We start from the raw sequence: 22,534 nt of genomic DNA on the forward strand, positions 1-22,534 counted from the left end.
TGTGTGTTTTTTTCTTGCAGTTCAGATGTGTGTTTTAACACAGCCTTGGAAGATGAAATTATTCATTTGAGAGGACACACATAAATTAACCTTCACAGAAAAGGATGTAGAAATAAATGCTCAAGTTGTTTGTTTAGGTGTAGTAGTATGGCCATCTCTGAACAACAGACATGTGACTCAAGTCATTTAGTCCAAATCTCAAGAGTGTCCCAAGTCATTGCTTCCTTGGTCAAGTCAAGTCACAGTTTATGTTAAGCTGAGTCGAGTCCCTAAGGCAAGGCTAGCTAAATTGCCAATAGTATGCCACCTACAAATGTGGTTTGGATCTGGTCATCTGCGGCTAAAGGAACAATTTGAATCAATACTGCTGTCAACACAAAGACATATAACAGCTTGTGTTTCACTGAGGCTAAAAAGCACAAAAGTATGGCCAAAAACACCATTTAGGCTTCAAGTTTATTTTCTTCCGTCCTGCCAATTGATGGGGGACTAAACCTGATGCCACTTGTTAGTATCTGACTCATTTGACGACCTCATTAAGAAGGTAACAGTACCAAACTTTCCAAAAGCTGCTTGACTCATAAGTTGTTATTTCCTGTCATGCCTTTGGCATTGATTGCTCACTCAGTTTCCTGTTAATTAGAGGTTTCTGACCGTCATTCATCATCCTTTATTCTGCTGAATTGATGTTGCGGATGTTTTATTCCATGTTATTGGGCAAGGGTTACTTAAGACAATATTTTTAATTATTTGCAGATGTATTGCTCCTCTGTTTGCAAACCAAATTTAAAATTTCCAGATGTTAGGGAGATGTTTCCTTGCCAGTTAGATATTTGTCTTAATACAATTGTGTGCGATATCAGATAGCCAGGTCCACACACACACACACACACACACACACACTGAATAAACAGAAGCCACAATACTTACGCCTCTGTGACGTTTCGCCTTCAGTCTGAACGTAATCATGGCTCTGTACCCCCTGATAGAGGCGTTAAATTGCCGGCACTGTTTGATGACTCAATGTGATTCGGCAGAGCCAGCAAGACGGAAATGATATGACATATGTTATTTTGTGACAAACACCCGTGTGTTACGAAAGAAAGAGTAATTTTCCCCTCCCACGAAATCAACTATTCACTTTTGGCTGAATCTAACAAGGCAGGGCATAAAAACCTCACTGTTCTCCGTTTGTCTTCTTTTTCCTCTGGTGGAGACATGGGGAAAGGTCTGTACATCAGCAAAGCTGTGGCAGTAACCTGTGTGGTTGCAGCCATCGCTGCTGTGGCCACCATCATAGCCTTGGCTGTGGTTTACGCTCAGGAGAAGTCAAAGAATGAAGTTGCACCTCCAGTCACTGCCAGTCCCACCAGCCCCCCCACCCCCACCACGCCTTCCCCCCCGAAGGAGCCCTGGGACCACTACAGACTTCCAGATTCCCTGTCTCCTGTCTCCTACAACGTCACCCTGTGGCCCCGACTGAAGCCCAACGCAGACGACCTTTACATCTTCACCGGAAACTCCACGGTGGTCTTCAAATGTGTGAAGGAGACTGACCTCATCATCATCCACTCCAAAAAGCTGAACCTCACCAAATTTGGGGAATACCATGCCAAGCTGAGTGGCCTCCATGGAGCCACTGCGCCCAGCCTGAAAAAGACCTGGCTAGAAGAACCGACCCAGTACCTGGTGGTCCAGCTCAACGGCCCACTGAAGCCCGGCAGCATGTACGAGCTCTTCACAGACTTTGTTGGAGAGCTGACCGACGACCTGGGAGGATTCTACAGGAGTGAATACACGGAAGATGGCGTAAAAAAGTATGATTTTCATTTTATTCTTAATTTTACATTTTTTTTATTTTTTTTGTTGTAACATTTTGGTCTAGTTTTGAGAATTATGCCATCATGGAGGATTTAAATTTAAAAGTTTAAATATTTATTTTGCAGTAATGTAATTTGGCTCCATGCTTTCAAACCAAAGCTTCACTTAAAAAGGACAGTTTTGGGCATGTGCTTATCCGCTTTTCTGCAATTAATCATGTCTTTTCGTTTGGTTTGAAGCTATGGCCAACAGCCAGTTAGCTTAGCTTAGCACAAACACTAGAAATGGGGAAACAGCTACCCTGACTCTTTACAAAGGGTATAAAATGCCCCGATCAGTAACTGTAAAGTATATAAATTAAAACATTAAATCTTGTATGTTCAATTTGTATCAAAAACAAACTATAAGTTTCCAGTCTTTGTGCTAAGCTAAGCTATGCTCGCTGGCTGTTAGCTGTAACTCCCAGTGAGAGGTCAATCAACTTCAATCTACTCATTTATCTAGTACAAAAAGTAAATGTGTATTTTCAAAAACAGAATTCATTTTACTAATAACAAAGATTGATCAATCAGAAAAACATTGCTTTTATATAAATTTAAAGTTAATCTCATCTCCTCTGTAGGCTACTTAAAATGCTAGTTCAAATTATTGTTTAGAAGACTAAAAAGTACGTGTAAATATGGTTCCGACCTCAGTAGTTTGTTGATTTTAGATTAATTCCAGATCAGATTGGAAAAAGCATGCTTTACTAAACATTGAATTTAAAAAATGGAAAAAGAGAAGAAAAGAAAAGAAAAAACAAAAAAATGTTAATGAAAAAACACCTTACCTGAATGCTGCATATACTTAAATATACTTCTTCTATACTTCTACGACTTCTTCATACAGTCTCTGTGTGGAGTATTTAAATTATTGTCACTCTGGTGACATCTACTGGTGGTACCATAAAAGACACTGGGGTAGACAGCAATGCCTTGCTGCTTGGAATATTTCTTCAGCCTTTTGATACATATTTATTCAACTAATCGTATAATGTCAACAGCCCCAATTCAAAAATTTGGGACAGTGTTTAAAAATGATGAAACTTATGTTATCATTATCTAATTCATTGTGAGATATATTCAATTTAAAACTGTACAAAGACAATATATTTGTATATGTTCAAAATTTTGTTTTGTTTTTGTACACTCTGAATTTGACACATTTTATGTATACTTACTTTTTACCCAGCATCCCAACTTTCTGGGGGATGGGAATTGTATCTATAATCTATAATCCTTGTTCTAAGGACCCTGTCCAGCTCTTGACTCCCTGGACCAATACCTTGCTGGGCGCCCTTGTTTCTAGCAGCTATACTTTTGATTGACAGCATAGAAGTATTTCAGTTGTTTAAAATGGCAGAAATGGGTAAGCCTCAATAGAAATAATTCAATGCAACAACAAGATCTTTGATTGGTAAAACAATTGATGTTTTCCATTTCCTGAAATTCTCAGAAACAATGAGGGAAGTTTAAGGAAAGTGGAAACACTAAAAAGAAACAACCACTTCTTTGGAAAAAAAAAAAGGTTTATATCTCGGTATGATAATAAGTTTGATTAATATCTGATGTTAATTATAGACTTTTTATTTGTCAGAGTTTTGGCCACAAGTCAAATGCAGCCAACGGATGCCAGGAAAGTCTTCCCCTGCTTCGATGAGCCCGCTATGAAAGCTGTCTTCCACATGACTCTCATTCACCCCCGTGAGACTGTGGCTCTGTCCAACGGCATGAACTACGGCAAGTCCATCTTTCACTGTTCACTGTTAACTGTCCATCTGTAATGTGCTCTAGTCACTCAAAACTTATAACATGCCTTACCTCAGTTATATTGTGATATGTTCAAATTTAATTTACAACAAAAGCAAGCATGAAAACCTTCTGCTACTGTATGTTGTACTAAATTAATTACTTCTCATTTCTCCATTTATAATTAACCTGCTGTCTTTTCCTCCACATAGACCCTGTTAACATCACGGCACAGGATTTAATCCAGACAAGCTTTGAACCCACAGAGATTATGTCAACCTACTTGCTGGCCTTTGTTGTCTGTGAATTTTCATTCATTACATCAAACCCCCAGGCAGAAGTTTTGGTAATTATTTATTACAAACACTGTGTGTTGAATATCTACAATATTCACATTTAATTATACTTTAATTATGTATTATGTAATTTAATTGTTTGTGTGACCTGCTGTGCTGAAACAGACTCTGACCCCTGACCTTTCTGTAAAGTGGAATGAGGAAAAGGAGGGTCATAGCACCCAATACCACTTCTACTGCTACTACTAATACTGCATTTTCATTTATTATTATAAAATGAAACCATTTTTACTACTTGAATTTGGCCCGATAATTAATGTTTGGAACAGTTTGGAATTTGAAAAATTATAGCCAAAGCAGATGCTTTTAGGAAGCTTTGCATCAAAATTCAAATGAGGGGTTTTGATAGCTCATTGCAGTGACCTTTGATATGATGGATTAGGCAACTAGACACTGGAATGAACCATGCTAATAAAGTACACAAGCTGAAACAATATGGCTGATCATACAGTAGTTTAATTTTAAATCATTGTGTATTCAAACTTCTGTTTGGAATTGAACAGTTTGCCTTGGTGAATTTAATCACAATTTGTTATCAGTTTTTATAAATACCATATCATTAATCACTGCTATTATTGCAACCACCTTCCACTGCTGCTCTGAGTTGTTGGTCATAATGTTTCTATGTCTAAGTGCTGTTTGTGTGTCTAGATCAGGATCTGGGCTCAAAGGAAGGCTATAGAGGAGGGACAGGGGGACTATGCTCTGGAGAAGACTGGGCCCATACTGGCATTCTTTGAGAAATACTACAATTCTACTTACCCTCTGAGCAAGTCAGGTAGGAACCACAGAACAGTAAAAACATTTACACTAAGGGATTAGTACTACTAAGAAATATTCCGGTATATATAGATTGTGTGTGGACAGTAACTGCCTATATTTTGGCTTTAAGTTTTTGAAAATGTACAGCCAGTAAAAAATGACCTGTATCGACTCTCTTATCACTTTCAGACCAGATCGCACTTCCTCACTTCCGTTTTGGAGCCATGGAGAACTGGGGCCTGATCGCCTACAGAGAAACTGCCCTCTTATATAATCCTGGTTTTTCATCCACTGGAGAAAAAGAGTGGGTGGCATCAACCATCTCACACGAGCTCGCGCATATGGTATCACATTCAATGGTTCCCCAAACACTGTGTTAAACTCTGAAATATCTTTAAAAACCTGCCGATAAAATGAAGCTCTCTCCTCTCAGTGGTTTGGAAACTTGGTGACCACTAGGTGGTGGAATGACTTGTGGCTCAATGAAGGGTTTGCCACCTATGTCTCGTATCTTGGAGCCGACTATGCTGAACCAACGTGGAACATGGTGAGTTTCGTTCACTTGTTGGAATTACAAAACTGTTCCAGTGTGAGCAGTGTGAGTCCTGCTAAAGTAGATAATACAAATCAATTTAACATGTTTATTGCAAAAATAATGTCCAGCCACAATTCAGAATACACAGTTTTCCTCTGTCTATTTTCCAGAAAGATGTAATGGTTATGAATGAAATCATTCCTGTAATGGGTGTTGATGCCTCAGCCTCCTCCCACCCACTCTCTTCGAAAGAGGAGGACATCCAGAAGCCCGAGCAGATCAGTGAACTGTTTGACTCCATCACATACAGCAAGGTATGCTATAATTGAGGGTAACAAATCACAATTATCGTACCCCATGTATTGTTCTCCTCAAGCCCCACTACACAAGATGTTGACCTCCACTAAGCAAAAAAGACAGAATTACACTGCTCTCTTTTTCCCAGCTGACCAAATCAAGGACTACCAACACTCTTTGGGAACTACAAAGTGCTAATGAATCACTGATCCTCATTAACAGAAAGTTGTAATTCTGTCCCATGTGATATGTCTGCCACTAACACTGCTAATATCCTCCTGTGCTTCATTACAGGGCGCTGCAGTCCTGAGGATGCTATCAGGGTTTATCACTGAGAGCGTCTTTTCCAAAGGACTCCAAGTCAGTACACCTCATTAATTCAGTTTTGTATTTGTTGCCACAGCTTCCTTTTATTGGCTTGCATCTAACTTGTCTGTTAATCTGTCTGCAGACATACTTAGAGGAGTTCAAGTATAAGAACACAGTCTACCAAGACCTCTGGAAGCATCTGCAAATGGTAAGATAGCACCTTCACCACAACTGCTTACTTTTTTACAAACAGCTTCTTATAAAGAAAATGCCTTTGTTCGACCTTTGTGCAGTATCTTTACCTATATTTCAAAGCAGTAGAGGCATAGATGTATCACCATTGATCAACTTACAGAAAAGTGTAAAAGTGTAAGTCCAATATTCACTCTCCTTTTTGTCTCCGTTTTTGGTCTCCACCAAATCCTGAGACAAAACGAATTAATTCTGGCTCTTTAGCTAGTAAATTCTCCACTTTATTCAGTATGCTAGTGGCTAACTTGTTTTTGCCATTTGGTGCTGGGCAAGTCGGCAAACATTGGTCTAGAGTGAGTTCACATTGCACTAACGTGTAATGTGAGTGTTTAGTTGGGGTCGGAAGTCATCAACAACTGCTTTAGAGTCAAAAAACGAATCAAACATACACCAAGAGTGTGTGTCAGTACGCTGCACAATTATATCAAAACTAAAATAGTTCTGCAGTTAGCAACGAAAAGTCATACTATTATTGATATTGGAATATTCTTTTATTCAGGCAGTGGATAAAGCCGGTATAGTGCTGCCCACCTCTGTAGAGGAGATTATGAACCGGTGGATCCTACAGATGGGATTCCCAGTGGTCACCATCAACACCCAGACTGGAGAAATCACCCAGAAACACTTCTTGTTGGACCCTGATTCTGAAGTAGACAGACCCTCACCGTACAAGTAGGAAACATTCTTCACGTGAATATACTGAATATATCATAAGCCCCTTTCATAGTGCGGTCCCGCAAATGTCCCACAATATTGCCGGAAAGATCCGTGCCAGCTTTTTCACCTTAGGGCGTTCATCAAGATCCCGCAAAGGCATGATATTCGTGCCCTTTCATAGTGCAGTCTGGCATCTGTGACTACCACTGGAGATGGAAAATTGGTGGGATCATTTGATCCTGGCATCCTCCGCTTCGAGCTTCGAGCGTGTTCCGTAAATGCCGTAAATGTCCTGGCATGAAACGACACAATGAAAGGGGCATATGAAAGGGGTTATGTAGTCATATTGAACCCTATCATAAGAAACTCACTTGCTTTTCTCTATATACTCTGTGTTTATGTACATACGTATATTTGGATGGATGTGGCTCTAGCTATAAGTGGATAGTCCCCATTACGTGGATGAAGACTGGTGAAGCTAAACCGGACTACTGGCTTCTTGACGAAGAAAGTAAGTTTAATTCAGCTGTATGTTTGGAACTTTGCAAGAGTGCAAATACAATACACAAAGATGCATATTTTCTTAATCTCTGTCCAAACAGCTACAAACACAAACATGACTCTTGATGCTGATGAGTGGCTGCTGGCCAACATAAATACGAAGGGCTTCTACAGGGTCAACTACGACTCTGAAAATTGGGAACGCCTCCTCGCTAAGCTGAGCTCCGGACATCAGGTACACAGTGCTGCATTACTTCTGCAGTGTTTTTAAAAATACTAATCATGCCTAAATACTCAATGCCTTGTCCACTTTGCAGGATATACCAATGATCAGCCGAACTCAAATTATAGATGATGCTTTTAACCTCGTGAGGTGAGGCCTTAATTAAACAAAGCATTGTTTGTCAGATGTTGAAGGAGAGAGCTGAGCAATTGTATGTGTGTGCCATTTTCAGTGCAAAGATGGTGAACATAACTCTGGCTCTGAGTACGACCAAGTACCTAGATAAAGAAGTTGAATACATGCCCTGGGAGACAGCCAAAAGACACCTCGCCTACTTCCACCTGATGTTTGACCGCAGTGAAGTGTATGGTCCCATGCAGGTTTGTGATGGTCAACTTGTGTTATGCTTCCTCAGTTCACAATTTTTAATGCAGATCCCTCCAAAAAGCAGTTTAGGTGTTTAATGAAGGAATGCAGATTGGATAATCATTGGAAAAATATACTTGAAAATGATATGCGATGCAATCTCAATGTAACACATGGCAAATTTCTCCTTTCAGGCAGTATAAGAATTTAATACAAATGTGTACATCTTCATCCTCCAGGCTTACTTAAAGAAAAAGGTCACCCCTCTGTTTAACTACTTCAAAAAAATCACGAACAACTGGGCTGACGTACCAGCAAATCACACCGACCAGTAAGTTGCATGAGTCTCCTGTCACATGTTACAATGATCATTTGAAGATTTTGTTTATGAGCTTTGGATGCCATTTTAATTCTGTTTAAATGGCATTATATTATATTATTTATTGTTATGATAAACTATGACGGTAGCGTGACGAGACAAGTTGTTTGTCCTGCAAACCCCCAATAACAGTATCAAGAATTTTTTTTTTATAAATCAGGTAAAATGACAATAATTAAATACAAAACTCTCAGTTGTGAGGACCCTACTCTCCTCCCAGCCATGGGGATGTGATGTTGTACATTCCTCTAACCCTTGTATCATCTCACATCTATGTCCAGGTACAACCAGATGAATGCAATCTCTATAGCCTGCAGCACTGGAGTGGAAGGCTGTAAGGAGCTCACCACTGGTTGGTTCAGAGAATGGATGGAAAATCCAGCTGTCAACAAGTATGTTAACATCTAACATTTTCCTTTCATTCTTTCTTTCCCACAATCTCTTCATTTCACGTACACACTGCAAAAAAGCCAACTTGATTTTTTTGGCCTAAAACAGTGATTTAATTTGGTAAAACTTGGAAATATAAACTACTGACATTTAGGGCAATAATGTAAGTTAGCACAACAAAGGAAGCCAGCTTTATGCTCAAAAACAAGTTTGTGGGTTGTTGTTACTTATATCTTTAAGTTGGGGTTCAAGGGACAATAGTTCTGCTAACTCTTCTTTCTTTGTTGTGAAATTCGGTCATTAGCGAAAGCTAGCTGCTAACTGATGCTAGCGGCTAACTGATGCTAGTGGCGCTGCTTGTTACAGCTACAATAGTAGCCATTAGCGTATCAATGCTAACTCAAAATTGTGGTCACAACATTAGCTGACATTGTTTTGAAAGTAAAAAAAAAGATTAAAAATCACAATTTATGTTGGACTAAAGAAAAGAAGACACAAAATTAGCAAAAAAAAGACACAAAAAGACCAAAAAAGACACAAAATAACTAGAAAAGACACAAAAAAGACACATGCGGCTAACTGATGCTAGCGGAACTGCTTGTTACAGCTACAAGAGTAGCCATTAGCGTATCAATGCTAACTCAAAATTGTGGTCACAACATTAGCTGACATTTCATAGCGGCGTTACAATCGTGCCACAGAAATTCAGAGTTGAGCAAACTCAAAAACAAAACTTAAAATATTTAGTTTAACTGTCCAACTTAAAATTTTATCGAAGTTTATTGCCTTGAAATTTTGAGTTCACCCAACTTTTCCTTTTTTGCAGTGCATAAGCGTCTTCCTATATCATCATCTTCACTCTCAGTGTTAAATTTTCTTTAAATTGTTATATGGACTTTTCTTTGCACATGAGGTCCCTGATTCTTTCCTTAACCATGGATGTTGTTACCTTTAAATGTCTGCCATCTTTTGTAATTGTTGCAGAATCAATCCCAACTTGAAGACCAGAGTGTACTGCAGTGCGATTGCTGAAGGAGGAGTGGAGGAGTGGGACTTTGCTTGGTCCATGTATAAGAACGCTACCATTCCTTCAGAGGCTGAGAAACTCATGTATGCTCTGGCCTGCACCAGACAGCCCTGGCTGCTGAACAGGTCAGTGATAGTGACATCTAATGACATTGCTCTCATTCCGGTCATTTGTCTCTGAGTGCATGATGAATAAAAAACATTATTTTTAAAAGTCAAAATTATATCCTGATAACTAACCTGAGCTGACAGAGAATGGTCATACTGATATTATTTGGGTTTTAGGACCATTCTTTGGATATGTATGGAGCACATTTAGAATATGCGTCTCAATAATTTTTGCTGAAGTTTACGTTTAGTAACATCTTGCCTTTTTACTGTCAGCCAACAGTATGCAAGGCAGACTCAAAAGAAAGCCCACACTTGTGGTCTGAAGGAGAAACACTCCTACTTTTAAACATCATGAGAGACCTAAGCTCACACCTAAGCTGTTTGGTCCACTTGAAACAAAGTCCGGTGCGTTTTGTCAGATAGTCCATCTGGTGTGGACCAAAGAAATGAACTCTGGTCCGCTAATAAATAGGGGTCTTCAGAGTTCGGTTCGCTGCATTTTCAAACCACACAGTCTAAACTAAAGGAAGGAAGTGGATCAAAACACAGCGCATTCTGGGTTGAATTTGAGCAGAAATTTGAGGATCAACACCACACAAGGTAGTAGCCGGCTTGGAAAATGTCTTGTCAGTTGCTTTTGACTAGACACAAAACAACTAAGTCTTCAATTTATTTAGCCGCAGAATGGTGGCTAATGGATTTAATCACACTGCTGGTCAATGCTGCATAAAAGTGAAATAACTCAACAATACAAAGCCAGCAATACATTAAAGTCTGTGACTTGCTTCAAAAACGTGGCAGCATTTTCCCTTACATATTCTGTCCAATAGACGAAGGACAGGGTTACATTTGTTTACAATGTTAAGTGTGCTTGATAAAGCAGTGTGGAAGCAAACCAAAACCACAACAATTGAAAAATGCAACTTCACCACTGAATCGCACCGATTCTGCCAGACTTTATGTGACCAAAGTGCAAATTGCAACAAGGACCTTTTCAAGGATGTGCCTGAAGAAATGTTTGCATTGTTTAATTGTGAAAATATTTTTGATACAAAGAAGCAAAAATGTCCCCAGCCGCTCTTTTTTTTCTTCATATTTTAACATGATAAACATGTAACAGCATTTTATGTTGATCGGTGCAAGGCAGCATGCAAGCAAATGAGAAAATGAGTGGAATATTGTTTTCATTATCCATGTAAACAGCTGGGTAAGAATATAGAATTCTTTCAAAATAAGGGCAAGAAACACTATTTCGTGCATGTAAATGTAGTCACTGTTCCAGCAGCAAATAGTAAATTTGACACATAAGGCTTTTGTCCTCACTTTGTGTGTTACAGGTACCTGCACTATTGTCTGGACCCAGAGAAGATCCCTGTGAAGGATGCCACCTCCGCCATCATTACCATTGCTAGTAAAGCCATCGGTCAACCTCTGGCATGGGACTTTATCAGAGAAAAATGGGACTTTATGTACAATGAGTGAGTATATGTCATCAAATAGCGCTGCCTCAATAAACTCAGCTGGTAGAAGACAACAGTGTCCGGTTTTCATAAGTGTTAGATATGGATGAAGTAATGGTGCTGAAAGGAGGATTTTTATTTCTGGTGGTGCTGTTCCAAGGGCGCATTATTCATATCATAAAATGCACTTGTATATATATATATATATATATATATATATATATATATATATATATAGCCAGGTTAACAATGTGTGCACACTATCGGAGACCTGCAGCAGTTCTCCTTCTCCTCAGGAAAACAGCTTTTTGGTACATTTGCTTAGATGCAGTCAAAATAGGTTGTTGGCACAAAACCGCTCATTTTTCCAATTTGCTTATTGTGCCACTTAAATTGTAATGCACCAGGTGCAGCCACACTAGGCTTTTAAAGGGAGATGATACTGGGATTGGTTTAATTCATGTTATGCCCAAATCACACCTATGAATGATTAAGACACAATACAACCCTGTCCTGCCTTTTTTTTTTTTTTACTGTAAAAATGAATAAATGAATCAAAATAAGACCCCATTTCTTGTTTACAAAATGTTGATTACACAGCCTGTAATGATGAAAGCCTGTCTTGTTTTTGCCTTTCCTTCAGATATGGTGAATCATCAATTAACATGGGAGCAATCATTTATGGAGTGACCAGACGATTCTCTTCTGAGTTTGAATACAACCAGGTACAGTTTCTCCAGTGGGTTCTGTTGAATTCCTTCCTGACTGCCAGTAGCAGTAACACAGTGGTCTCCTTGTGCTCCTCGCAGGTCGAGATCATGTGTAAACGAAGTTGCGTGAGTGACGTAGGCTACCTGTGAGTCTCCTAATATGATGTGGCCGCGTACAGTCAGCCTGGCTGCTTTACAACTCAGATGGAGTTCTGTGGGTAGCCACAGTCCTCACTGAGATTACCTGGCTACACTGCAAATCACATGAGAGTGCTAGCAGCAGGTTGGATTCGCCTGACTGTTAGCTACATTTTCTCTGTATTGGGTGTGATTTGACTAGAAGTTTGAGTCCTATGGTTGACACAGTCTCCCGCTCAGATTTTCCAGTCTTGTTTTTTTTTTCATAATGGTGTGTGCCTCTTGTGGCTCTACATGCTCTAATTCACGTGCCTCCAGCAGGGCTGGTCTGGGACAAAAAATCAGCCCTGGCATTTTTCCGGCCCACCACAACTGATAACTCACCAACTATTTTAGCGCTCTCCTGAACATATAGATATACTAACAAATATGGTATGTTGCCGGTTGCTGCCACCTCTATCCACCTCTTTCTCCTAATTCCCTAAAGGCCACCCATCTTCGCCGGTGCTCAGTAAGGTCCAGCTGCTGCATCGCTAAACATTTCAGTTAGTTTGGTGCATTTGGTAGCATCTGCCTGAAGGGCTTGTCGTTTATTTTTCTCTTGATTTCTGATACTGGCAGTCATTCACAGAACCATGGTTACATACGTAACCTCCGTTTATTTCACAATAACAGAAAACATTTCTTATATCCAAGTCCTAAATATTGTTTATCCCTATTAATGCTGATATTATTTTTAGTGCTGAATTAAATCCCACTAACCCCCCTCCTCCCCCTCTTCCTCTCCAGCTGCTGCAGTTCAAGGAAGACAAGGCAGAGCAGCTCGGCTCGGCCAGCTCGGCTCTTGATCAGGCGCTGGAGGGAACCAAGACCAACATGAACTGGATGGCTCAGAACAAGAAACTGGTGCATGAATGGTTCACCAGTGAAACTACTCTTTAAGTTAACTCTCAGATGTAGATTTGTAATGGGGCTTTTTTAAATGTAAAGTTTGACTATACATTTTTATGGATAAAGACTATTTGATACCAAAATAAGGTTTTGTATGTGGAAGATTTTGAATAAATAAAAAATAAAATAAAAGCCATATTAATTGAATTTGTTTCAGTACAAATTTAATTTTGTACCCTCACATTTAAAAAGCACTGTGAATGAGCTTGGGCACAACAAGAAGACAGAACACATTGCATTAGATTAAAAAGTGGCCGCCCTCTCAAATGGCCGCTCACTCGTCGTGTCTCCATTACAAAAAAAGGCCCCAGAGGGATTTATGAGACTCCGGAGGTGACATATGGTTTGGGATCGTTGCGTAATCGCTTAGCGACAGTTTCGACTGTGACGTCAAAAACGTGACGGATTTAACAAGGGAGACGCACCAAACGTAAACAGTAAGGAAGGACATGGTTACAAGCCCAACTTAGAGCTATTGTCCACAAAGTTTCAGTTTAAATATCACATTGCTGACCTGGCAACAGCATAAAAGATTAGTTTACAAACTGTGCCATTCATATCCAATGGCTACTAAGACATAATTTGCCCATATTAAGTTCTGGGACATGAGGAACACTGCAGAGAAACCATGTTCCAACAGGATGTGTCAGTCACAACTGAGAGTAAAATAAAACCAGTTTAGTAGCATTATTTGTTCTGAACTAAATCCAGGACCAGATATTTATCCAGCGGTTTCTTTCATGGTCTCAACCAGCAGCCATGGTTACACAGGATAAAAAAGGTGCCAATTAACTTGTCCTAGTTCAGCTGCCACTTCTCTCAGTGGGGGTCTTTCCTTAAAGACTTTAGAGGGGATGTGCTCGCTGTTTAACACCTCATTGTGCTGCTGACAGCTGCAGTGTTTGTGTAAGGAAGTGGAGGCCAAGCACCAAGTCTGTATGATTTCATTTGCTTAGAATGTAATAAGTACATATATTGCAGAAAGAGAAAAGCAACATTTAGATGAATGCAGCAAACTCAAGGGTTATTTGGATAAATAATGTTTATTCTGTTCACATTGTGACAGCTCAATAAATATACATTTCTATATACAAACACACAGAATATGGACAGATATATAGATTTTGTTTAAAATAACAAGTTTTGTCCATGCATTTTGTTAAAGGTCATTGTTGCAATGAAATTAGTTGAGTGGAATGATGGCCAGTGGTCTCTCAGCAGTGTCCAGAGAAAGCAACATTTTCAAGTTGCTGCTGTGGCATCCAGAACTGCTCGCTGGTGAAGCAAACTCCACTTGAAATCTGAAAACAGAAAACAGATTTTTGTTCATTCAACTGTTATACAAGGTAATTGTGAGGATATTTTTGGTTATAAAGCTTTTTTTTTTACATGAAGCTTTCACATTTTTACATTCACATTTTACATACCTGATACGAGGGCTGCAGAGGGGACAGCTGGGCTGTGCTCATGCTGGTACATTCTGGTTCTTGCGTGCTGTAGCTGGCTGTTGGCTGATCCAGGAACTGGCTGAGGTTTTGCTGCTGCTCCACAAATGCAGACGATCTCTGCTCCAGCACCTCCTCGCTGAGGCCCAGCTGAGCTGAAAGGTAGGAGATGTAGCGGATGGTGAGGCGGAGAGTCTCGATCTTGGTCAGGGTCTGTCCGGCCGGTGCCACTGAGGGCGGCAGGTATGTCCTGAGGTGATTCAGGGCCTTGGTCAGATCCCTCATCCTCAGCTTCTCTCTCTCGCTGGCGGTCTGGCGCTTCTTCCCCGGATACCTGGATCTGGATTTCTTTGTGGTGGAGGTGGTTGTGGAGGATCTGGAGCAGGGCAGAGGCTGTGTCTCGCAGCTAAGAAGAGGCGCCGCTGGGCTTTTGAAGACGAAACAGTCCAAAGCGTTCTCAGCGGCCTTGAAGGCGGTGGGGGAGAAGCAGAAGGAGTCCACAGAAGAAGTGGGAGACAAGCTGCTGCCAGCGCTGAAGTAACCAGGGTCCGAGGCTGGATCGTAGGCCAGAGGTTCATAAGACTTGTCCAGCAGGGAGTTGCAGTCAAACAGGAACGGGTTGTCCTGGAGCTGGAGATTAGAGGAGGAGTAGGACACTTCCATAGCTGCTGTCGTAGTTGTAGTTGGTGCTGTAAGCTGTTTCCTGATGAGGCAGGCAGAGGATAGTGAGGAGGACCAGGGAGGCTGCTCCATATATGTGGTGGGAGGTGCGAGGTGACACCTCCAGCAGCCACCTCTGGTCCTGAGAAGCTCTGGGAGCAGGGCTGACACCTCGGTCAGGGGCTCCCATGGGAAACATGCCAGCTACAGGACAAGGTGTGACCTGGCAGCTCGCATGGGCATCATGAGGTAGACAAATTCACACTCTATACTCCTGAAGCCTGGGAACATGACAGGGCTGGACCTGGATCACAGGTCTGTCTCTGAACCTGGGTTTTTTCTTTATTAGAAATCTCATGAGTCTCATAAGCTTTGACTGGAAGCAGCAACTGATTTGTTACCAAAAACATCCAATATTCCAGTTTTACTTGATGAACAGCTGACTAAGTGAAAAAGAGGCCCTGTAACTGTTCACTCTGGGATTAAGCCAAACACAGTCGTCAGTGCAATGTCCCATAATCATCCATGTTCATTAAAAGTTGTTCAGTGCGACACCGAAGTTAATTAGGCTTTTCTACATCTCATTAGTGTTGCTCTTCCTCTCTGCCCTGATGTCCCCTACAAGGTCAGCATGCATGCAGAAGTGTGCCGAGGCAGCTGTGAAGTGTGATGAGTTTACACCTCATCCTGTTTGGACAGCAGTAGGCCTCACTGGCCTGGGAACCCTGATCCACACAGGAAGAATGTGCCAGAACAATAACTATTAAACATTTTATATATGAGGAACTGGACAGAACCATTCTTATAAAGGACAAATCAAATCAAATCAAATAGTCTTTATTGTCATTATATAGTTCACTATACAATGAAATTGAAAGTGCCACTGCATAAGATACATAGTTATGACAATCATAACACAAAACAACATGAGTAAAAAACATTTAAAAAATACCGAGCTAAACAAGGACAAGGACACGTGATGTAATAAAATAAGTTCAGACTCAACTGTCATGGCTGGGTTTCCCTGGCAAACTGATAATGTTCTTCAGTTTCTAAATTGCTGACTTTACAAACAGCTCAGTTAATGTGTCTGTGATTCAGGAATTATGATATTTATATAGTGCTTAATAAAAGTCAATAATTGTTTTTGTGACAGAGGATCGAGTTTTAATAGACGCAAATTACAGTGAGGCATCATGTTGTCAGTCCTCTATGCTGTATTTATTTTTCAACTTTATATTGTGTTATTAGATATGTTATTAAATATGATGCAGATGTTTTGCTTAAAGAAGTAATTGAATTATTCATCATCTTTTTTGTTGTTGGCAAAAACTGTTATTACCATGCAGTGTCTCTTATCACAGCACATAGTAGTATCATTTGTTTTTTACACAATAAAAGGGGGGGTGATGAAATGATGATACTTATATACAAATATACATGTATTTTATCTGGAGTCACAGGGTAAATATTGGTGCATAGTTTTCTACATATACTGTATTTAACTTCAGATTGTTTCATTTGAAACAACATAACATTAATGTAATATACTCAAATATATGTGATTTTTTTCAGTTGCACATACATTTTTTTAATATTGAAAGGAAGTTGGTGGTAAGATTTTGCAACCCTGATTCCAAAAAAGTTGTGACAATGTGTATAATGTAATTAAAATCAGATGCATCAATTTCACAATTCATAATGTATATTAACAAAAATATAATTTTCACACATCCCAATCACACATCCCAATCAGGGTAGTTTGAAACAAGTTTTCTTCTTGTTATTTTTTTATGCTACTATGCTACAAAATCATTTTGAGGTAGAGTAAATACATGAACTGAATTAAACATTCGCAAATATTAATAACAGCAACATTTACAACAGAAAAAAAGTAAAACATTTGCAAAATCACAGAACTTCACTAATGCCTGATCTTGTATTTACATTTAGCAGAGAAGCTTTAAAATATGATTAGATTCTCTCTGATATTTCTGTGGATTAGATCATCAGGTGTCGACTGTGGATCTGAGTCCCGAGCAGCGTTCCCACAAACCACCGCGTCACATTTGACTCCTGCTCTGCTACAGAGGTGAAAGCTATGAGCAGGACGTGTGAAGCAGTCTCACACAGCTCTCCACCACCTCAGTTATGCAACAAAAACAGACATCCCAAAAAAAAAACACCCAAAGCAGAGATTGGACATTAAAACATATGAAGATCAACATTTGTAAATAGTATTAAACTGTTTTTGCTGAAGCTGATTTAGTTGTTTTTTTTACTTGTCTTGAGTTGGACAGCTGACCCAGAGACCCCCCCCCACACACACACACACACCATTATGTGACATGATACAATGTGAGTCACTGAATACAACAATCAACAGTATTTTTCTGTTGTTGTCAGTTATAAAAAATGTTTCTATGTCTTCTCTATATCGTTATACTTCTACTAACTATTGCTTCATAACATAAAGATTACATTTTAATTACATTTTATACTTAAAATGAATGTATTCATTTTCTATCACTCATGATAATAAAATGAGTTATATAACCTACACTAACATAGAACTTGGTAAAATATGAAGCTATTACAGTTGAATTATTTCATTTATTTTTCTGCATGAATATACTGTTTATATTATTTCTGTGGAATGATCATTTCATTAAAGTTGTTCCAAATGATCAACTATCAACTGATTATTATTTTCCATTATAAACCTTCCCCAGAGTTTCCCCAGCTGTCAGCTTTCTCTATCCCTCCCAGGCTGATGATAGAGAGGATCCTTCTTCCCTTAATCCACATTAAGCTCTGACGGTGTTTACTCACATGTAATGAGTGAATAATCAGCACAGCGGTGCTAACCCTTTCATCACAGGCCCTTTTAGACCCAAGAGTTTATTAGCTTTTCTCTGATGAAAGACCTAAGTGAGTATATTAGGCTTTGTGTTAGGTTTGCATATCAAATGAAATGTATGTGGCAAACTAAACACTTGGGCCTAATTCTCCTACCTGCTATGCGGACACACACTTCTCTATGAATATTAAAGCCCTCTCTGTTGGCTCTAGCAGGTAATTAGAGCTGTAGGTGAGAGGAAGGGGGAAAGCAGGGAGGCTCTTCTGTCTTAGTCTAGACTTAGCGGTGCCAAGGACCTTGCAGTGTTTGCACAGCCCCATTCACAAAGATATACTAAATAAACTAGATAACCTTTCCAAAAAAGGTTGATCTCTTACTGCTCACTTCTCACTCTCATGCTGCAAGCAACCAGAGGAAATTACTACAAAGTTTCTGGGAGGGCTTTGGTCTCTGTGGCACCCAACTGGTAGTGCTGCCTGATCCCATATTTAAAGTACTTGGTCGCCCATAAAGTTGTAATAATTTTGTTTTCAGACACAATCCTCTGTTAATTGTGGTTTTCAATCTGATATGTTTGGAAAAGATTGATTGATAAAGTTTTGAGGAGATATACACTTCATCTGTCAAGAATAAATCACATTGTTAAAATCATTTCATGGAAAAATATTTTATTACAACTTTATGGGTTCCCCTACTCCCCCTATCAGTCAGTGTTTTTGATTGAGAAGGATCTCTCATTTCATGGAAGACTTTATGGAAAACATTATGAATATCAATATATCAATGAATGGTTACATATACCATGACACAGGATTTTCTACATATTGCCCACTAGAGGTGATCATTTTATACATTCCCCAGGATATGTTTGTTTTTAGTTTTTTAATCTTTATTTTGCCAACATTTTTCATAGTAAACAAGAAACTATGGAAACAGTGATGGACCTGTGTCTTTGTGTATGTGCAACACAAGCCCAGTTTGAGTTTGCAGAAACAAGATGTTTATTAAAGTGCTCTGACTCTACCTTTGACAGTTAACCTTTTATCAGGCGAAGAACTACATTTGGTAACTTCCGTGGATATCAAAATGGGGTTGAGAAAAAAGCTGCAAATTTACTATATTAAAGTGGCAAATCTATGCGAAAAAAGTCGCAGATTTACGAGATTTAAAGTGGTGAAGCTTTTTTCCCCACTTCTTTCTCATAAATCTGTGACTTTTTTCCCACGCAGATTTGCTACTTTAAATCTCTTAAATCTGCAACTTTTTTTCTTGTAGATCTGCCACTTTAATCTAGTAAATTTGCAACTTTTTTCTCAAAATATTTTTATTTTTTATTTTGGATATCCGCTGAAGTTACCAAATATGGTTCTTCACCTGATAAAGGGTTAATCATGAAAGAATATGTCACTGTTAATTAGATTTCTTAATTTTTTATTATTAGTATTAGTAATATATATTAATTCTTAGGAAGATATTAAATGTTGGAGGAACTCTTCCTATGACCTGCTGCTGTAGCAGGAGGCAAAGGGCTTCCTGAGAATCCTGGCCATGGCACAAAACATCCTGATGATGGCAGGCTTCTGTTTCCTCTGAGGCAGAGGTGTCGGTCCATTCTCCAGCTGTATCACTTCACTGTGGGACACTGATGTGTCCACTCTACTGGCTGGACTTACCTTGTTGCTACTTCTTTTGAAAAACCTCCTCACTTTGGTAGCAAAGCTGGGGCATGTAGCCTTCTGCAGCTGCCTTTTTAGCTCCATGGCAACCACCTCCTCAATCACCAAACCTTTAGACACAATAGCAGTCTGCAGCAGCTTGGCAGAGCCAAACTCCACACAAAGCTTCTTGAAGATGGTTAGGTGGAGGTTTCCAACAGTCTGTGGGGGAGGGAAACTAGTTTCTCCCAAAATCTTTTTCAGATTCTTTAAAATCCCATCAAAGTCCATCTCCAACACTGATGTCTTAGTGGAGTGGGCGATGTGGTCCAGCAGTTTGCCAAGGAAGACGGCTAAAAACGTTGTCTCACCCAGCAAGAACTCTTGTTTCACACTGGTGGGAGACAGTGATCTCACAATGGTGAGGTCTATACTCTGCTGCTCTGATAGAGATAGAGAGTCTTCTGCAGCCTTCATGCTGCTCTCCTCAGTGTAGTCCTTATCTGGAGTGGGTGACAGAGATAAAACTTCGCCTGGAGCTCCTCTGTCAGGGAACTCAAGGAACTTCTTCTCAAGGCACCTCTGCAGTATTTTGAAGACATGGTTAACCATGTCCTGGGTCGGAGACTCTGGTGTTTCACACTCAAAAGTTTCCTCCGATTGGTTGGAAGAGGTTGACCGGCTGATGAAAGCCAGCGTCCGATTGACCTTTTTGGCCACCTCTTGTGCAACCAGCTGCAGCAGTTGCTCCGAGTCCTCAGACATCTCTTCCATGACTCCGAATGCTTCTCCAAGACATTGGTGCAGCGAGTGGCCAAGGCTGGCTTGGATGTCCTCCTCTGTCACTGCGTCATAGTTTGGCTCCCTCTGTGGAGCTTCAATCCCATCCCTTAAAAAAAAAAAACAGTCATACTTAAGTTAACTGATCTGATCTAAACAATCTATCAAGTCTACATTCACAAATTATGTTTTAACCCATTGAAGCCTGGAAAGCGGATACGTCGTTCTGTAGTATTTGTATAAGCTCTCAAATACTTTTTGAATTTCATTTCTATCTGCTACAGAGGCTGAAAAATCTATTATTTAGTAGAAGAGTTGACATTTTTGTTGAATTTCCAGAAAAGCTTATTTTAAAATCGCCCAGAGGTTTTACAGGTGCAATTTGTAATCACTGGCCACATGCTAACGAAAAGTAGGGGTAATATTTCACCTTGTGCAATTATTTCATGATTTAGCTTAAAGTTACTAAGTGCAGATGTAACACTGTGCAAGGCTGTATACAGTTAGACAAGCTAAACACTCCAGGGACTTAACCATTGCAACACTCTCTTTCACCCAGCATCTAAAATCTTAATTTTATACCTCGTGTAAAAAGTGTTAAAGCTGTCAACTACTTCGCTTGAGTATTACAGTATTAGTGGTATTACAAGGACAGATCGGCCAAACTAAATGGCTGCATGCTAATTTCAATAGATATCTCTGCAACACATTACATACACATTACGTTTGTTCATTTAAAAAAAAAAGTTAACTACAAAGCTCGTCATATCTTACATACTAGTCATAAGAAGAAAATGTGAGTGAATAAAGCAGTTCCTGGCTGTGGAAGCTTTTGACTTACATTGAGACAGAAAAGTTGATGGGCTTGCAGATAGACCTGGTATACACCACAGGTGTCACATCATCCAGGACCATGTTGCAGACGGTCTCCACCACTTCGTGGCACATGTTGGACAGCAATATGACTATCGAGGAATCAGTGTTGCCCTCTTGCAGTAATTTCCACTGCCTGGAAGAAAGAAAAAAAGAATGGTGAGGGAAAGCAAACATCACAGTGTTTAACCCCTCTGCTGTCCTAACTTTCTGTATACATCACCTGACATAGGGTTAAAAAATGACCCAGGTTCACTAAAACCCTAAACCCAAATCTGTCTTGCATGAAGAAACAACCTGTCATTCATCACAAATTTTGTGAATATCGAGGATTTCGCTCTTTACAGTGCAGAAAAACTGTGTTTAATCAGTGGAATCCACTCGTTTTTATTAAAAACACAACTGTCATTATTGGTTTACTGTTACTAAAGTAGGGGTTTATTTTTTTTATTTTATTGCTTAAGGTACTGCATAGGTGTAAACATTTTTTTAGCAAGCGTGAGCAAATGCATGCACGGTTTTTATATTTTTTTGTGGTATGAAAATTATTTTATAGCTGCCGGGTCAAAAATTACCCCTAAGACCAAATTTGTACCCCGTTGGTGTTCAGCTTTCATGGAAATATGAACAAAGGCAATGACTTTTTCTCATGCTGGGGTCATTCTAGGAAAAGTCATCGAATTTCAAGTTGAAAAAAGATCGTTAAGGGGGTTTCCTCCGCTGTTTAACACACTGGCGGATCATTTTTGACGCCTAAGACAACACAAGGGTTAACAAGCTCATTGATGACTTTTAAATTTGACTTACTTATTTGTTATATCTTTGAGATATGGTAGAACCATTTCGCCCAAAGTCTCTGATGTGAGCAGAGGCACCTCAAAGTCACTACACCTTGACTCTCCCAGTTCATCTGAGGAAATCTGTCAGGATTTTACACATCAACAAAACACTTGACTGTAAGAAAATCTACATGCAGTATTAACTGTGATAGTTGGCTATTGGTGCTGTGAACAATAAGCAAACATTTTACTCTTTTAATTCAATCTGCAAGCTGTATACATTCAGATACACTATATTTTAATACAGTTTTTGTGAAAAAAAACAAACAAAAAAACAACATTTAACTGTTGGAAATGGTATTGTCTTACCTTAAGAACTATTTTGAACAATAGGTTGTCTGTTAAAGTTCAGGTACAGTCACTTTTCACACACACAGTTTTTCTGTAGTTT

General features: G+C 39.5%; 3 protein-coding genes across 5 annotated transcripts; 1 reads left to right on the forward strand and 2 right to left on the reverse strand.

Moving 5' to 3' along the window:
* Nucleotides 1–1,176: 1,176 nt before the first annotated feature.
* Nucleotides 1,177–13,154, forward strand: LOC131987568 (aminopeptidase Ey-like). Of its 3 annotated transcripts, none has more exons than XM_059352512.1 (20): nucleotides 1,177–1,817; nucleotides 3,457–3,639; nucleotides 3,861–3,954; nucleotides 4,616–4,742; nucleotides 4,916–5,070; nucleotides 5,160–5,273; nucleotides 5,432–5,575; nucleotides 5,853–5,918; nucleotides 6,010–6,075; nucleotides 6,619–6,791; nucleotides 7,211–7,287; nucleotides 7,379–7,512; nucleotides 7,595–7,650; nucleotides 7,733–7,880; nucleotides 8,106–8,197; nucleotides 8,527–8,637; nucleotides 9,620–9,787; nucleotides 11,110–11,250; nucleotides 11,876–11,957; nucleotides 12,870–13,154. In XM_059352512.1, the coding sequence occupies exons 1-20, from the start codon at nucleotides 1,219–1,221 to the stop codon at nucleotides 13,020–13,022; spliced, it is 2,883 nt and encodes a 960-aa protein (XP_059208495.1). In that variant the 5' UTR covers nucleotides 1,177–1,218; the 3' UTR covers nucleotides 13,023–13,154. The 3 variants fall into 3 exon arrangements, with proteins under 3 accessions (XP_059208495.1, XP_059208496.1, XP_059208494.1); XM_059352513.1 differs by having other exon boundaries at nucleotides 3,457–3,631; nucleotides 3,856–3,954; XM_059352511.1 differs by having other exon boundaries at nucleotides 3,457–3,599; nucleotides 3,821–3,954.
* Nucleotides 13,155–14,245: 1,091 nt separating this feature from the next.
* On the reverse strand, nucleotides 14,246–15,139 carry mespaa (mesoderm posterior aa). Its single transcript, XM_059346652.1, has 2 exons — nucleotides 14,459–15,139; nucleotides 14,246–14,332 (listed from the first exon to the last, which is right to left on the reverse strand). The coding sequence occupies exons 1-2, from the start codon at nucleotides 15,137–15,139 to the stop codon at nucleotides 14,246–14,248; spliced, it is 768 nt and encodes a 255-aa protein (XP_059202635.1).
* Nucleotides 15,140–19,468: 4,329 nt separating this feature from the next.
* LOC131992805 (uncharacterized) lies at nucleotides 19,469–21,418 on the reverse strand. Its single transcript, XM_059358499.1, has 2 exons — nucleotides 21,273–21,418; nucleotides 19,469–20,540 (listed from the first exon to the last, which is right to left on the reverse strand). The coding sequence occupies exons 1-2, from the start codon at nucleotides 21,377–21,379 to the stop codon at nucleotides 19,493–19,495; spliced, it is 1,155 nt and encodes a 384-aa protein (XP_059214482.1). The 5' UTR covers nucleotides 21,380–21,418; the 3' UTR covers nucleotides 19,469–19,492.
* Nucleotides 21,419–22,534: the final 1,116 nt, after the last annotated feature.

This window comes from Centropristis striata, chromosome 2, assembly GCF_030273125.1.
Source record: "Centropristis striata isolate RG_2023a ecotype Rhode Island chromosome 2, C.striata_1.0, whole genome shotgun sequence".
NCBI lineage: Eukaryota > Metazoa > Chordata > Actinopteri > Perciformes > Serranidae > Centropristis > Centropristis striata.

Bases quoted from the DNA above. Each gene is read 5' to 3' on its own strand.
- LOC131992805 (XM_059358499.1), bottom strand. From the start codon at position 21,379: ATGTGCCACGAAGTGGTGGAGACCGTCTGCAACATGGTCCTGGATGAT. The intron at 20,541-21,272 runs GTAAGTCAAAAG...TTTTTTTTTAAG, and splicing joins ATCAACTTTTCTGTCTCAAT to GGATGGGATTGAAGCTCCAC.
- mespaa (XM_059346652.1), bottom strand. From the start codon at position 15,139: ATGGAAGTGTCCTACTCCTCCTCTAATCTCCAGCTCCAGGACAACCCG. The intron at 14,333-14,458 runs GTATGTAAAATG...TTCTGTTTTCAG, and splicing joins CTCTGCAGCCCTCGTATCAG to ATTTCAAGTGGAGTTTGCTT.
- LOC131987568 (XM_059352512.1), top strand. From the start codon at position 1,219: ATGGGGAAAGGTCTGTACATCAGCAAAGCTGTGGCAGTAACCTGTGTG. The intron at 7,513-7,594 runs GTACACAGTGCT...TCCACTTTGCAG, and splicing joins AGCTGAGCTCCGGACATCAG to GATATACCAATGATCAGCCG. The intron at 7,651-7,732 runs GTGAGGCCTTAA...TGCCATTTTCAG, and splicing joins GATGCTTTTAACCTCGTGAG to TGCAAAGATGGTGAACATAA.